This window comes from Sminthopsis crassicaudata, chromosome 2, assembly GCF_048593235.1.
Source record: "Sminthopsis crassicaudata isolate SCR6 chromosome 2, ASM4859323v1, whole genome shotgun sequence".
Classification (NCBI taxonomy): Eukaryota; Metazoa; Chordata; class Mammalia; order Dasyuromorphia; family Dasyuridae; genus Sminthopsis; species Sminthopsis crassicaudata.
This window is the reverse complement of record NC_133618.1, coordinates 37,434,019-37,447,490: the sequence shown is the minus strand read 5'-3', so window position 1 is coordinate 37,447,490 and position 13,472 is coordinate 37,434,019. Positions and strand designations below refer to the sequence as shown.

Sequence of the window (13,472 nt, the reverse complement as noted above, 5' to 3'; positions counted from 1 at the left end):
AAAGAAAGAAAGAAAGAAAGAAAGAAAGAAAGAAAGAAAGAAAGAAAGAAAGAAAGAAAGAAAGAAAGAAAGAAAGAAAGAAAGAAAGAAAGAAAGAAAGAAAGAAAGAAAGAAAGAAAGAAAGAAAGAAAAAGGAAGGAAGGAAGAAAAGAAAGGAAAGGAAAGGAAAGAAGGAAGGAAGGAAGGAAGGAAGGAAGGAAGGAAGGAAGGAAGGAAGGAAGGAAGGAAGGAAGAAACCTCAGTTCTTGCATTCAAGGAATTTCCTTATGGGGGAACACTGTACACAAAGGGAAGATGACAGGGAGAAGGTGCCAGGCATCCTGAATACCCAACAGAGCAGTCGATAGAAAATAGTTTAGTTGTAAAGTTCAGATCTTAGCCCCCCTTAAAGTAAAGGTTTAGCAGGACTTTAGAGCTGCACCAACCACACTCCAATCTGAGGAGAGATGAGGGAGATCATATGATTAGTCTGGGCAAAGATACTGGACTCTCGGCCATTTCCTTCTCCAGCTCCTTTTACACATGAGGACACCGAGGTAAAGAGGGTCACACAGCCAGAAAGTATCTGAGACCAGATGAGAACTCAAGGAAATGAGTCTTCTGACTTCAGACCAAGAATTTAAAGAGTAGGAATGCAGGAACAGGACTAGAAATCTGACATTATTTGGATTGTTAAGATCATAGGACGTGGCCCTCTTCAACAATGAGATAATTCAGACGTCCCAATTGTTCAGAGATGAAGACTCCACGTCCAGGGGGGTGGGATAGTGTTTTCACTCTTTCTGTTGTTGTTTGCTTGCATTTTGTTTTCTTTCAGCTTTTTTTTTTCCTGGTTTGATTTTTTGTGTGTGTGTGTGTGCTGCAAAATAACTATAACTATGTTTACATGTATTGGATTTAACATATATTTCAACATATTTAGCATATATTATGTTACTTGCCACCTAAGGGAGGGAGTGGGGGGAAAGGAGGAACAGAAGGTTATGCAAGGGTCAATGTTGAAAAATTACCCATGCATGTGTTTTATAAATAAAAAGCTTTAATTTAAAAAAATCATAGATAATGTTTGATATCAACAATATTCGTCACCAGGCATACAGTCAGTGCCTAATGGTTGAGTGCTGATTACATCCACACACAACCCCGCCTCAGCTTCGGAACATGTGACAGGAGAAGCTGGGCAGAGACCCGGCCCCTGAGATCCATCCGCTCCAGCTGCGGACCTGACCTAGATCACGGCCGCAGAGCGCTTGGCAGGTAAACGCACTGTACACATGCGCGCTGGGAGCAGAGCTGTCTAGGAGCGGAGCATCCCATGACGTCACTCGGCTGCGCAGAGCGGTAGAACCTGCCCTCTGAGTTTCTGGCAATTGTTGCAGATGAATTGGATATTTATTCAGCCGACATTTTACAGCCACTTCTCTGTGTCTGGCTTTCCCTCTTCAGCTCCCAACAGAAGAAGCGCCTTGAGAGTAGAGAGCGCCTCGGTGAGCGCCCCTCACTCCCGCCGCCTAGTCCCTGCGGCAGCGGCCTTAACAGAAGTCCCTTTTAACTCCCCGTGACAATATAGCTTGTGCGCCTGCGTACCATCCACGGAACTACATTTCCCAGAAGGGAGGAGAGGGATCTCGGTTTCCGACGCAAAGCCAAGCTGTCTCTGAGCATGCGCAGTTAAGAAGAGATCTGTTTTCAGCCCTTTCCTCTGCCTTAGGAGGGTATTGCGGAGACATGTACGCCACGTGGGTGAGTGACTGTGGACGGGAGGGCTCTTCCTGGGCGGCCCAGCTGGGGAAGGGAGAAAGGCGCCCCCGGGGCCCTGGCTTCCAGTTCTGCCGCCTTGATGTGGTTTGAGAACCAAAATATTGTAGATTTGTGGACGTCAGGTTTGGGTAGGCCCCAAAAATCGGGGCCGGGTCACGGGAAGAATATACGATTATTCTGCTTTGGCAAATGTAGACTTAATTAGGACAAGTCTGTATATTTATACACAAAATGAACGTATTCTATAGACACCGGTAATGGTAAATATGAATAGAGTGGGGGAGGGGAAGACTAGTTCCTCTGCGGGACTCACTGTTACCCGTAGAAAGGGAGCACCCCATAAAGGGGCGTGTCTAAGGAGGCCGGCTAAGTCCTGAAAGGGATCTCAGCCCCTACTAATGCTTGTAGCTGCAGTGAGAAGGGGGGAGGGGAAGCGTGGGGGGGGGTTGGGGGAGAAATCACTTGGCATGGGGGAGGGGAAAGGGAAAGACACCCGGAGGCTGAGTGGCCTCGAGGTCTGACCCAAAGGATGGCGGCGGCGGCCTTGAGAGGGCGCAGGTTTTGTGGGGAAATTTAACCTGAGGGTCTTGACTGGTCCTGACCCTGGCGGGGGCCTGAGACCTCTACTCGAGGTGGGTCTGAGCCGAGCCTCCCAGCGGGCGGGGCCGTGGATCTGCGCTGACCTCGGTCAGGGCTCTCCCTGCTTGCTGCGGGGACCAGTTCTTTAGATTCTCTTGGTCCAAAACAGCATCAGTTCCTCCTCATTCCCCATTGTTTTAATTTATTAATTTCAATTTAATTTAATTTCTTAAATCTTTTGAAGTGGGTCGGAGGTCCCTGACTGTAGTTATTTCAAGTGGCATTTCTCTTTCTGTCTCTCGCTGCTGGACTTTGTGGGTAATGCGTCCAAATGCCAGTGATTTCTGCGGGTTCATTTTATGTCTTGAAATTTTGCTCAAGAGATTAAGTCTTTCAGGTGGTTTATTTTAGTTGATTCTCTAGCATTCTTTAAAATGTCATCATATCTTCTGCAAAGACTGAGAGGTTTTTCCCTCCTCGCTTTTGCTGTTTATCCAATTACTTTTTCTTTTATTGCTGTAGGTAACATTTTAGTACAATAATGGTGGAATTGCTTCATCCCTGATCTCATTGGGAAGGCTTCTAGCTTAAATTCATTGCAGAGAATGCTGGCTGTTTGTTTAATGGATAATAGTTAGCATTGTAAGGAAACCTCTCTTTATTCCTATTCTCTCAAGTGATTTTAGAAGGCTTGGGTGTTCTATTTTGTCAAAAGCTTTTTCTCCATCCATTGCATAATCAGATGATTTCTTTAGTTTTTGTTATTGATGGGATAAATTAGGCTAATTTAATTAGCTAATCTTGAATCATCCCTGCATTTCTGATACAAATCCAATCAGGTCCTGATGTATTATCCTTAGGATGCATTTCTGTAATCCCCTCCCTAATGTTGTATTTAAAATTTTTACATCAGTATTTCCATTGGATTGTATGAAAGTAATGTATAATTTTTGTCTTTATTTGGTTTCCTAGTTTAGTAATCAATATCACATTAATTGTTCTCTAAATTGGTAAAATTAACTTGTGAATGCTTCTGACCCTCTGGATTTTTTCTGGCAAATTCATTGATGGCATGCTAATTTTATTTTTCCTCTAAAGTTTTATTTTATATATATATATATATACATATATATATATATATATTTTTTTTCCCCTGTTCCATTGATCTGGGCAATTTATATAATGAATATTCATCCATTTCCTTTAGGTTTTCATATTCATTGGCATATCCCTCCAATATCTCTCCTAGTTATTGATTAAATTTACTCTTGAGAGATGGTACTTTCAGCCTGTTCATTTTTGATAATGGTAAATTGTTTTCCTTCTTTCATTATTTTGGTGGACTATGTGGGAGCAAATCATGGAATTTCCCAACTGATAAAGGATCCGAGGATATGAACAATTTTCTGGGAAAGAAATTAAAGGAACTTCTAGTCATATGCAAAAATTATCTAAATCACCTTGATTAGAGAATTGCAAATTAAGATAACTCTGAAGTAACACTCTCAGAAAGATGATGTTGGAGGGGAAGTAGGAAAACTAGGTGGTGGAGTTATGAACTGATCCATTTATTCTGGGGAACAATTTGGAACTATGCCTAAAGGGTTTTAAATTGTGCATACCCTTTGATCCAACAATGTCTCTGGTGGGTGTGTATCCCGAAGAAATTATAGAAATGGGAAAAGAAACCACATGTGCAAACATTTTTGTAGTGGCAAGGACCTGAAAATGATTGGCTGAATAAATTATGGTATATTAATGTTCTATACAATCTAATGAACAGACTGAATTCAGAAAAGCCTGGAAAGACTTGCATGAGCTGATGCTAAGTGAGGTGAGTATTACCAAGAGAACATTGTACAGAACAACAAGACTATGACATGATCAACTGAATGGACATGGCTTTTTCAATAGTGAGGTGATTCAAGGCAGTTCCAGTGGACTTGGGAGGAAGGGAGCCATCTGCATCTAGCGAAAGGATTATGTAAACTGGATGTGGATCAAAACATAATATTTTCAACTTTTTTGTGGTTTTTTGCTTGGGGGGGGAGTTCCTCATTTTTTTTCCCCTTTTGATCAGGTTTTTCTTACAAAACGTGATAAAGGGGAAATATGTTTGGAAGAATTGTGCATTTTTAATTTTTTTTATTATAGCTTTTTATTTACCAGATATATGCATAGGTAATTTTTCAGCATTGACAATTGCTAAACCTTTTGTTCCAACTTTTCCCCTCCTTCCCCCCACCCCACATGGCAGGTTGACCAATACATGTTAAATATGTTATGTAAAGTATGAGTTAAAGAAAATATATGTATACATGTGCAAACAGTTATTTTGCTGTACAAAAAGAATCGGACTTTGAAATAGTGTACAATTAGTCTGTGAAGGAAATCCAAAATGCAGGCGAACAAAACACAGAGGGATTGGAATTCTATGTAGTGGTTCATAGTCATCTCCCAGAGTTCTTTCGCTGGGTGTAGCTGGTTCAGTTCATTACTGCTCTATTGGAACTGATTTGGTTCATTTCATTGTTAAAGAGGGCCTTGTCCATCAGAATTAATCATCACATAGTATTGTTCTTGAAGTGTATAATGATCTCCTAGTCCTGCTCATTTCACTCAGCATCAGTTCATGTGAGTCTCCCCAGGCCTTTCTGAAATCATCCTATTGGTCATTTCCTACAGAACAATAATATTCCATAATATTCATATACCACAATTTATTCAGCCATCCTCCAATTGATGGACATCCACTAAGTTTCCACTTTTTGGTCATTACAGAGAGGGCTGCCATAAACATTTTGGCACATACAGGTCCCTTTCCCTTCTTTAAAATCTCTTTGGGATATAAACCCAGTAATAACACTGCTGGATCAAAGGGTATGCACAGTTTGATAACTCTTTGAGCATAATTGTACATTTTTAACCTATATTGGATTACTTGCTGTCAGGATTGGACAGAGGTGCAGAGGGAGGGAAAAAAAATTTGAAACACAAGGTTTTGCAGGATTAACTGTTAAAAGTATCATTGCACGCATTTTCAAAAAAAAGTATTGAAAATTAAAAAAAAACAAACTATTTCATTTTTAGTTACATTTTGAGTTCTAAGTGTCTCCCTCCCTTCCTCCCAACCTTCCTTTACTAGATGGCTTTTGAAGTTTCTTTCATGTCTCACACTAAGATCCTATGGTTTTTCAGAATTTATTAACATTTCAAGATGTTGCTGTGGAATTCACCCAGGAGGAATGGAGCTATTTGGATCCTGACCAGAAGGACATGTATTGGGATGTGATGCTGGAGAACTATGAGAACTTTGTCTCCCTTGGTAAGCTAACTTCTTTCAGTTATCCAATCAGCATTCATTCATCTCTAACTGAGTACCAGGAACTATGATAGTCACCAGGGGACAACAGAATAATTAAGACAGGTCCTGCTTTCATGGGGCTTCTGTACTGTTCAGATAGGCACCCAGAATCTATATGTCAATACAAAACAAGTAATTTTTTTTTTTTTAATAACTTTTTATTTTCAAGATATATGCTTGGGTAATTTTTCAGCATTGACAATTGCTAAGCCTTTTGTTCCAACTTTCCCCCTCTTTCCCCCCACCCCATATGGCAGGTTGACCAATACATGTTAAATATGTTAAAGTATGAGTTAAAGAAAATATATGTATACATGTCCAAACAATTATTTTGCTGTACAAAAAGAGTCAGACTTTGAAATAGCGTACAATTAACCTGTAAAGGAAATAAAAAATGGAGGTGGACAAAAATAGAGGGATTGGGAATTCTATGTAGTGGTTCATAGTCATCTCCCAGAGTTCTTTTGCTGGGTGTAGCCGATTCAGTTCATTGCTCTATTGGAACTGATTTGGTTCATCTCATTGTTGAAGAGGGCCACATCCATCAGAATATATCTTCATACAGTATTGTTGTTGAAGTGTATAATGATCTCCTGGTCCTGCTCATTTCACTCAGCATCGGTTCATGCAAGTCGCTCCGGGCCTTTCTGAAATCATCCTGCTGGTCATTTTTTACAGAACAATAATATTCCATAACATTCATATACCACAATTTATTCAACCATTCTCCAATTGATGGGCATCCACTCAGTTTCCAGTTTCTGGCCACTACAAAGAGGTTGCCACAAAAATTCTTGCACATACAGGTCCCTTTCCCTTTTTTAAAATCTCTTTGGGATATAAGTCTGGTAGTAATACCACTGGATCAAAGGATGTGCTGCACAGTTTGATAACTTTTTGAGCATAGTTCCAAATCATTCTCCAGAATGGCTGGATGTATTCACAATTCCACCAACAATGTATCAGTGTCCCAGTTTTCCCATATTCCCTCCAACATTCACCATTATCTTTCCCTGTCATTCTAACCAATCTGACAGGTGTGTAGTGGTATCTCAGAGTTGTCTTAATTTGCATTTCTCTGATTAATAATGACTTGGAGCATCTTTTCATATGGCTAAAAATAGTTTCGATTTCTTCGTCTGAGAATTGTCTGTTCATATCTTTTGACCATTTATCAATTGGAGAATGGCTTCATTTCTTATAAATTAGAGTCAATTCTCTATATATTTTGGAAATGAGGCCTTTATCAGAATCTTTGACTATAAAAATGTTTTCCTAGCAAAACAAGTCATTTCTAAAGGGATGACAAAATGTCTAGGGGGATAAGGAAAAACCTCATTCTATAGATGGCTGAACTTTGGCTAATCTGAAGGTAAATTAGGGTTGCAAATGTTTAAAGGCAAAGAGTAGGGAATGGCAGAGTTGGGAATATCCCATGATAACCTGCAGAGATGGAAGGGGAACTACTTCAAGGTCAGAGCATTCCATCTGTCTATGGCTGTGGGTGGCTGAGGAGCTTGGCTGAATTTGAGTTTGCTGGACAGGGAGGGAGAATCACACAAATAGCTTTACATAGAGATGCCCTCAGACCTTTGGGCAGTTTGTGAGCAGTTGTTGCTCTTCGCAGACAAAAAGTTCTTGCTTTGTCCAGCTGGAAATCCACAGCTTCATTCTGCAGCCCTGCAGGCTGTCCTTCTACACTTTCTGCTCAGCCAGGCTTCAGGTTCTCCATAGAGCCTCAGGGCAGAGAAGGAAAGACTTCTCCCAGCAGACTAGGAGTGGGTGAATGTGACCCCATCTGTCCTGTGTCTGCACCAAAGGCTCTGTCCCTTTCCTCACATTTGCTGAGGGAAATATCCTTCAGGGGTCATTGATGCTTCTCCACTGGCATTTCCAGATCTGCCCCTTTTCTGTAGAGAGAGACCAGGACTGAGATCTGATGAGTCTCTGTGTTCTCAGCACTTCCCACTTATTTGTCCTTGAGCAGGGCTTCCAGTACTAAACCAACTGTGATTTCTCAGCTGGAGAGATATGAAGCCCCCTGGCTATCTGGGGAAGAAGACCCCAGATACATTTCTGAGGGTGAATAATAACCAGGCAGACTGGGGGTGCAGTCCCCCGAGTGCCAGCCCTGGACTGAAGGAGCCTCAGGGTTCTGAGTTCCAGTCTGACCTCAAACACTTCCCAGCAGTGAGACCATAGACAGGTCCCTTAACCCTGTTGATTTCATCTGTGACATGTTATGGAGAAGCAAATGGCAAACTCTTCTGACATATGAATCTCTGCCAAGAAATCCCTCAGAGGGGCTTACAAAGGGTCAGATGCAGCTGAAAACCCCTGACCCATAGATCTAGGCAGGGACAGGACTCACTGCCAGCAGGAGCTTGGCTGGATCATAGAGTGAGTTACCTTGGAAATGTTGGGCCTGGAGCTCTCTTTCAAGGTCCATAGGCCTGAGGAGAGAAGCTGTGGTTGTCTATCCTGCTCTCCTCCTGTAACCTCACCTTTTGTGTCAAGAAATGGTTTTCTACTAAATCTGCCCTTGTATTTCTCTCTAGTTTCAGAAAAAGCTGTAATTCTTGTAAACTCCTAATCATATGCTGGGTCCTATTCTTTATTTCTTTGACTGTTTTCTCTTCTTAAATCCTTAGATTATTTTTTTATCTTTGATGAGTCCTTTCTGAGAGATAAATGGAAAAGTACTTTCATGTATAATTAAGCCTGTCCTCTACTTAAAAAAATCAAACCTTGACCATATCCTGTTGCCAGTTTTATCTTCCCTCCAATTTATCTCATTCTTTTCAGTGACAGAATCTATAAAGATGCCATCTATACTTTCTGTCCACTTGATATTTTCCCTTTCCTACCTTTAATTTATGCAATCAGCTGTCTCTTTCCATTGCCTCAAGGAAAGCAAGATCATTTAATAATTATATATGTAAGTAACAACTTTAATAATAACCATAACTAATATTTGTACTTTGTTTACTAATGTTTAACCAACATTTGGGATAGATGGTTTTTGTATTATTCTCATTTTAGAATAAGGCCTTTGAAAATCCATAACATATATGGAATATTGTTGTTTTGTAAGAAATGATACAGAGAGGCTTGGAGAGACTTACATGAACTGATGCTAAGTGAAATGAGCAGAACCAGGAGATCATTGTACACTTAAGGAACAATACTATGTAAGGATGTGTTCTGATGGAAGTGGATATCTTCAACAAAGAAAAGATACTATTCAGTTCCAATTCCCAATGATGAGCAGAACTAGCTACACCCAGAGAAAGAACACTGGGAAATGAATGTGGATTACTTGCCCCTTTTTTTTTTCCCAGGTTATTTTTACCTTTCTGAATCTGATTTTTCTTGTAAAACAAAAGAACTGTACAAATGTTTGACATGTATGAGATTGCCTACCATCTAGGGGAGGGGGTAGAGGGAGGGAAAAGTTGGAACAGAAGTGAGTACAAGGGACAATGTTGAAAAATTACCCATGCATATGTTCTGTCAATAAAAAGCTATTAAAAAAAATCCATAACATAACTTCCCCATGGTCAACTACCTAATAAATGTCACAACTGGGACTCACAGTTTGGCTTTCTATTTCCACAAATTTAGGAATTTTTTTGGTACAAGGAAACATAGAACAAGATACAAGGATTTGAAGTGTGACCAAATGTAAAGAATGCCAGTTTCCTAGTTAGTAGACCTGGATTCAGAGCCTGCCTCTACCACTAAGTGTGACATTGGACAGTTCACCTCTCAATACTCCTTTTATTTGAGGTCTTGAGTTCTGTCCACCACTTTGTGACCCTGTTTGAGGTTCCTTGGTGGAGATCCTGGAATGGTCTAGCACTTCCTTCTCCAGCTCATGTGACAGATGAGGAAATTGAGGCCAATAGGATTATGTGACTTGTGAAGGAACCCTCAATTTGAGGCCAAATTGAACCAGGAAGATGCACTATGGCAGTAACACCTCCCTGTTCAATAGTCTCAGCAGCTCTCAATCTATGACTTTGATAGAAGATAGCAACCTTCCATAAGGAATTTCTTCATCTAGAATTTGGATATATCTATAAAATCAAAGTTTCAATCACTCTCTTCAGTGTTATCAGAGATCCACTTGAACTGTAATACTCTGTGGTTTTTAGAATTATTGTTTTTCTCTCTGAAATTTTAACTGTTTTTGAACTATTAGGCAGTTATGTTACTTCTTACCTATTTTTGGGCTTCAGCTCCCTCTTAATCATATTTCTTCTACCTTGTCCACATCAGTCACCCTTCTTCAGTGAAGATGACTAAATTTAAAATTGAGTTTAAAGTAGTTTTCTTTTCCCCACAACATTGAGCACTGGGTGCTGACACTTTTTTGTGTTACTTTCAGATTCCCCAGTTAAGAAAAGAGAATATGAAACCAAGGAGTCAACTCCAAAACATTGTATTACTACCAGAGAGACATCTAGAGAGAGACTCATAAACAATGATTTCAGCAGTTCTAAATTGGGAGAAGCTTGGAATCATGACACTGGATTAAAAAGTCAGATAAACAACCCAGAAAGACAGTCCATGAAGCTAATTGTTAAGCACAGCAAAACTTCATGTTGCAGAATTTTCATACTGAAGAACCTTTGTAAATGTAATAAATACAAGAAGCTTTTCGGTTACCACTCAAAACAGAATCATTACCATAGAGTGTGTTCTCAAAGAGAACCTCATAGAATTGATGAATGTGGCAAAACCTTCCACATCAATTCATGCCTTAATGTACATGAAGAAATTCACGCTGGAGTGAAATCTCATAAATTTGCTGAGCCTCCCAGTTACAATTCAGATCTTGCTGTTCCACAGAAAAATCTTGAGAAAGAAAAGCCTATTAAACAATGTAATGATGATAGCAAAACTTTTAGCCAGAGGGGATGTCTTTTTCCATATAAGAGACTTCCTACTGAAGAGAAACCTTATAAGTGTAATGAATGTGGAAAAGCCTTTAGGCTGAAAAGATCACTGCCTGTACATAGAGCAATTCATACTGGGGAGAAGCCCTATGAATGTAATGCATGTGGAAAAGCATTCTTCCAGAAGTGTCTCCTCGAGAGGCATAAGAAAATTCATACTGGAGAGAAACCATATATATGTAAAGAATGTGGAAAAGCCTTCATGTTTAAGGGAAACCTGAACATACATAAAACAATTCATACTGGAGAGAAACCATATGTATGTATTGAATGTGGAAAAGTCTTTAGGCGTAAAGAAGGCTTGGCTGTACATGAGGTAGTTCATACTGGGCTGAAGCCTTATAAATGTAATGAATGTGGAAAAGCCTACGGGCACAAAGCAAGCCTTAATTCACATAAGAGAATTCATACTGGAGAGAAACCCTTCAAATGTAATGAATGTGAAAAAGCCTACCGGCACAAGGCAGAGCTTAATTCACATAAGAGAATTCATACTGGAGAGAAACCCTTTAAATGTAATGAATGTGGAAAAGCCTACCGGCAGAAGGCAGCCCTTAATTCACATAAGAGCATTCATACTGGAGAGAAACCCTTTAAATGTAATGAATGTGGAAAAGCTTACTGGCATAAGACAGGTCTTAATTCACATAAGAGAATTCATACTGGAGAGAAACCCTTTAAATGTAATGAATGTGGAAAAGCTTACTGGTACAAGGTAAGCCTTAATTCACATGAGAGAATTCATGCTGGAGAGAAACCCTTTAAATGTAATGAATGTGGAAAAACCTACAGGTACAAGGCAAACCTTAATTCACATAAAAGCATTCATACTGGAGAGAAACCCTTTAAATGTAATGAATGTGGAAAAGCCTACAGGCAAAAGGCAAACCTTAATTTACATGAGAGAATTCATACTGGAGAGAAACCTTTTAAATGTAATGAATGTGGAAAAGCCTATAGGCAGAAGGGAAACCTTAATTCACATAAGAGCATTCATACTGGAGAGAAACCCTTTAAATGTAATGAATGTGGAAAAGCCTACAGGCTCAAGGGACACCTTAATTCACATAAGAGCATTCATACTGGAGAGAAACCCTTTAAATGTAATGAATGTGGAAAAGCCTACAGGCTCAAAGAAAGGCTTAATTCACATAAGAAAATTCATACTGGAGAGAAACCCTTTAAATGTAATGAATGTGGAAAAGCCTACTGGCAGAAGGGAGGCCTTAATTCACATAAGAGAATTCATACTGGAGAGAAACCCTTTAAATGTAATAAATGTGGAAAAGCTTTCAGAGAGAAAAGAAGTCTTAATTCACATAAAAATTGTCGTAACTGATATGAAACTATCTAATGAATGTGGAAAAGCCTTCAAAGTTAAGGAACATTTTGACAGACATAAGAAAACCCATACTGATGTGAAACTATATAAGTAATCAATGTGGAAAAGCCTTCAGGGAGAAAGGTCATCTTAATTCACATAAGAAAAGTCGTAACTGACATGAACCTCTGCATATGAAATGAATATGGAAAAATCTTCAAACCTAAAGGACACTAAATTGCAAAAATTATGGAAAAGTTTTCAAGTGTATAGAAACTTTTAAAAGTAAAAGAAATTCATACTGGAGGGAAATCTTTTGAATGTTCTGATATTGAAGCAGACCATGGCTGAAATCAAACTTTGCATAATAAAAAAAATTAAAATTGAGAAAACTTTCTTGTGCAGCTCACATCTTAAATATCAGATAATTCATCCTGGTGAGAAATCTAAATGTAAAGAATCTAAGAAAACTTTCAAGCTAAAAATATCTTCACTGGCTCAAGCTGACATAATACCTTAAGCCTTCATACTGATTGAACTGGTGGGTTTGGGGCAACAATCTTATATATCTAGGGACCATGGAGGAGTTAAGGGACAAGATCCAAGGAGTAGATTAAGACATTGACACTTCTGGACAAAAGTTGTTTAAAGATAACTAAGCAATCTCAGAAGTTGAACACAGTATAAATTACAAAGCCAAGTAAACTACAGTTTTACATCATTCTATGCAAATAAGAAAAGTTCTGCTTGTTTCATTATACTTATAATGGGGACCAAATAAATAAAGATAATTTTCAACATTCATGTTTTCTAAGATTTTAAGTTCCAAAATTTTTCCCTCCCTTCTCCCCTTCTAAAGCAATTTGATATAGGTTATGTTAGGAGCTGACTGTGCAGTTCCCTTGGAAAAACATGAGACCCAGAGCAAACTGGAGATCACAAGGAACGAAGACCATGACATGGCCTCAAGGGCAAAGTTCCTTGTGTTCCATGCCTCAGTTGTTCTGATAAGTGGCTCTGTTCCCAGGTGAGAGCTCTGGAACGTCCTGTGTATGTCACGCAAGTTTTGTCTTGCATACCTCAGCTTGTTGACGCAGGCTTGCAACATCCTGGTGGATGGGGGAATAAAAGGAGGAGGACAGACAGATGAGAGGGAAGATATGTGCTCTTGCTTGAACACGCATTAATAAAGTGCTTACTAATCTCATCTCTCCTGGCTTGTGACTTCCTTTGTTGAACACGCTGGTCATGTCCAGATGTGCACCAAAGACTGGAAGGAAGTAAAACTTGACTGTCTGCAGGTATAGAACCTGGCAAGTGGCACCAAACAGGGACTTGAAGGGCAAGAGGAGAATCGGGACATGTAGAAAGCAAGAAGACATAGGAAGTGCCCCGTATACAAAAATCAGGCAGGAAGATGAGCAATAAATTGCATGTAATCAAGCCAGAGGAGAACGAGATCTGGACTAGGCAATTATATAAGGTG

The 13,472-nt window shown here is 39.6% G+C and overlaps 1 protein-coding gene across 1 annotated transcript; it reads left to right on the top strand.

The window, feature by feature from the left end:
- The first annotated feature begins 1,319 nt into the window (after positions 1-1,319).
- Positions 1,320-13,193, top strand: LOC141554170 (uncharacterized). Its single transcript, XM_074285788.1, has 3 exons — positions 1,320-1,743; positions 5,539-5,665; positions 10,095-13,193. Exons 1-3 carry the CDS (start codon positions 1,729-1,731, stop codon positions 12,002-12,004), a joined length of 2,052 nt encoding a protein of 683 aa, XP_074141889.1. The 5' UTR covers positions 1,320-1,728; the 3' UTR covers positions 12,005-13,193.
- The last annotated feature ends 279 nt before the right edge of the window (positions 13,194-13,472 follow it).

Excerpts from the sequence above, each read along its gene's own strand:
- LOC141554170 (XM_074285788.1), top strand. Across the intron at positions 5,666-10,094 it reads TGAGAACTTTGTCTCCCTTG|ATTCCCCAGTTAAGAAAAGA; the intron begins GTAAGCTAACTT and ends TGTTACTTTCAG.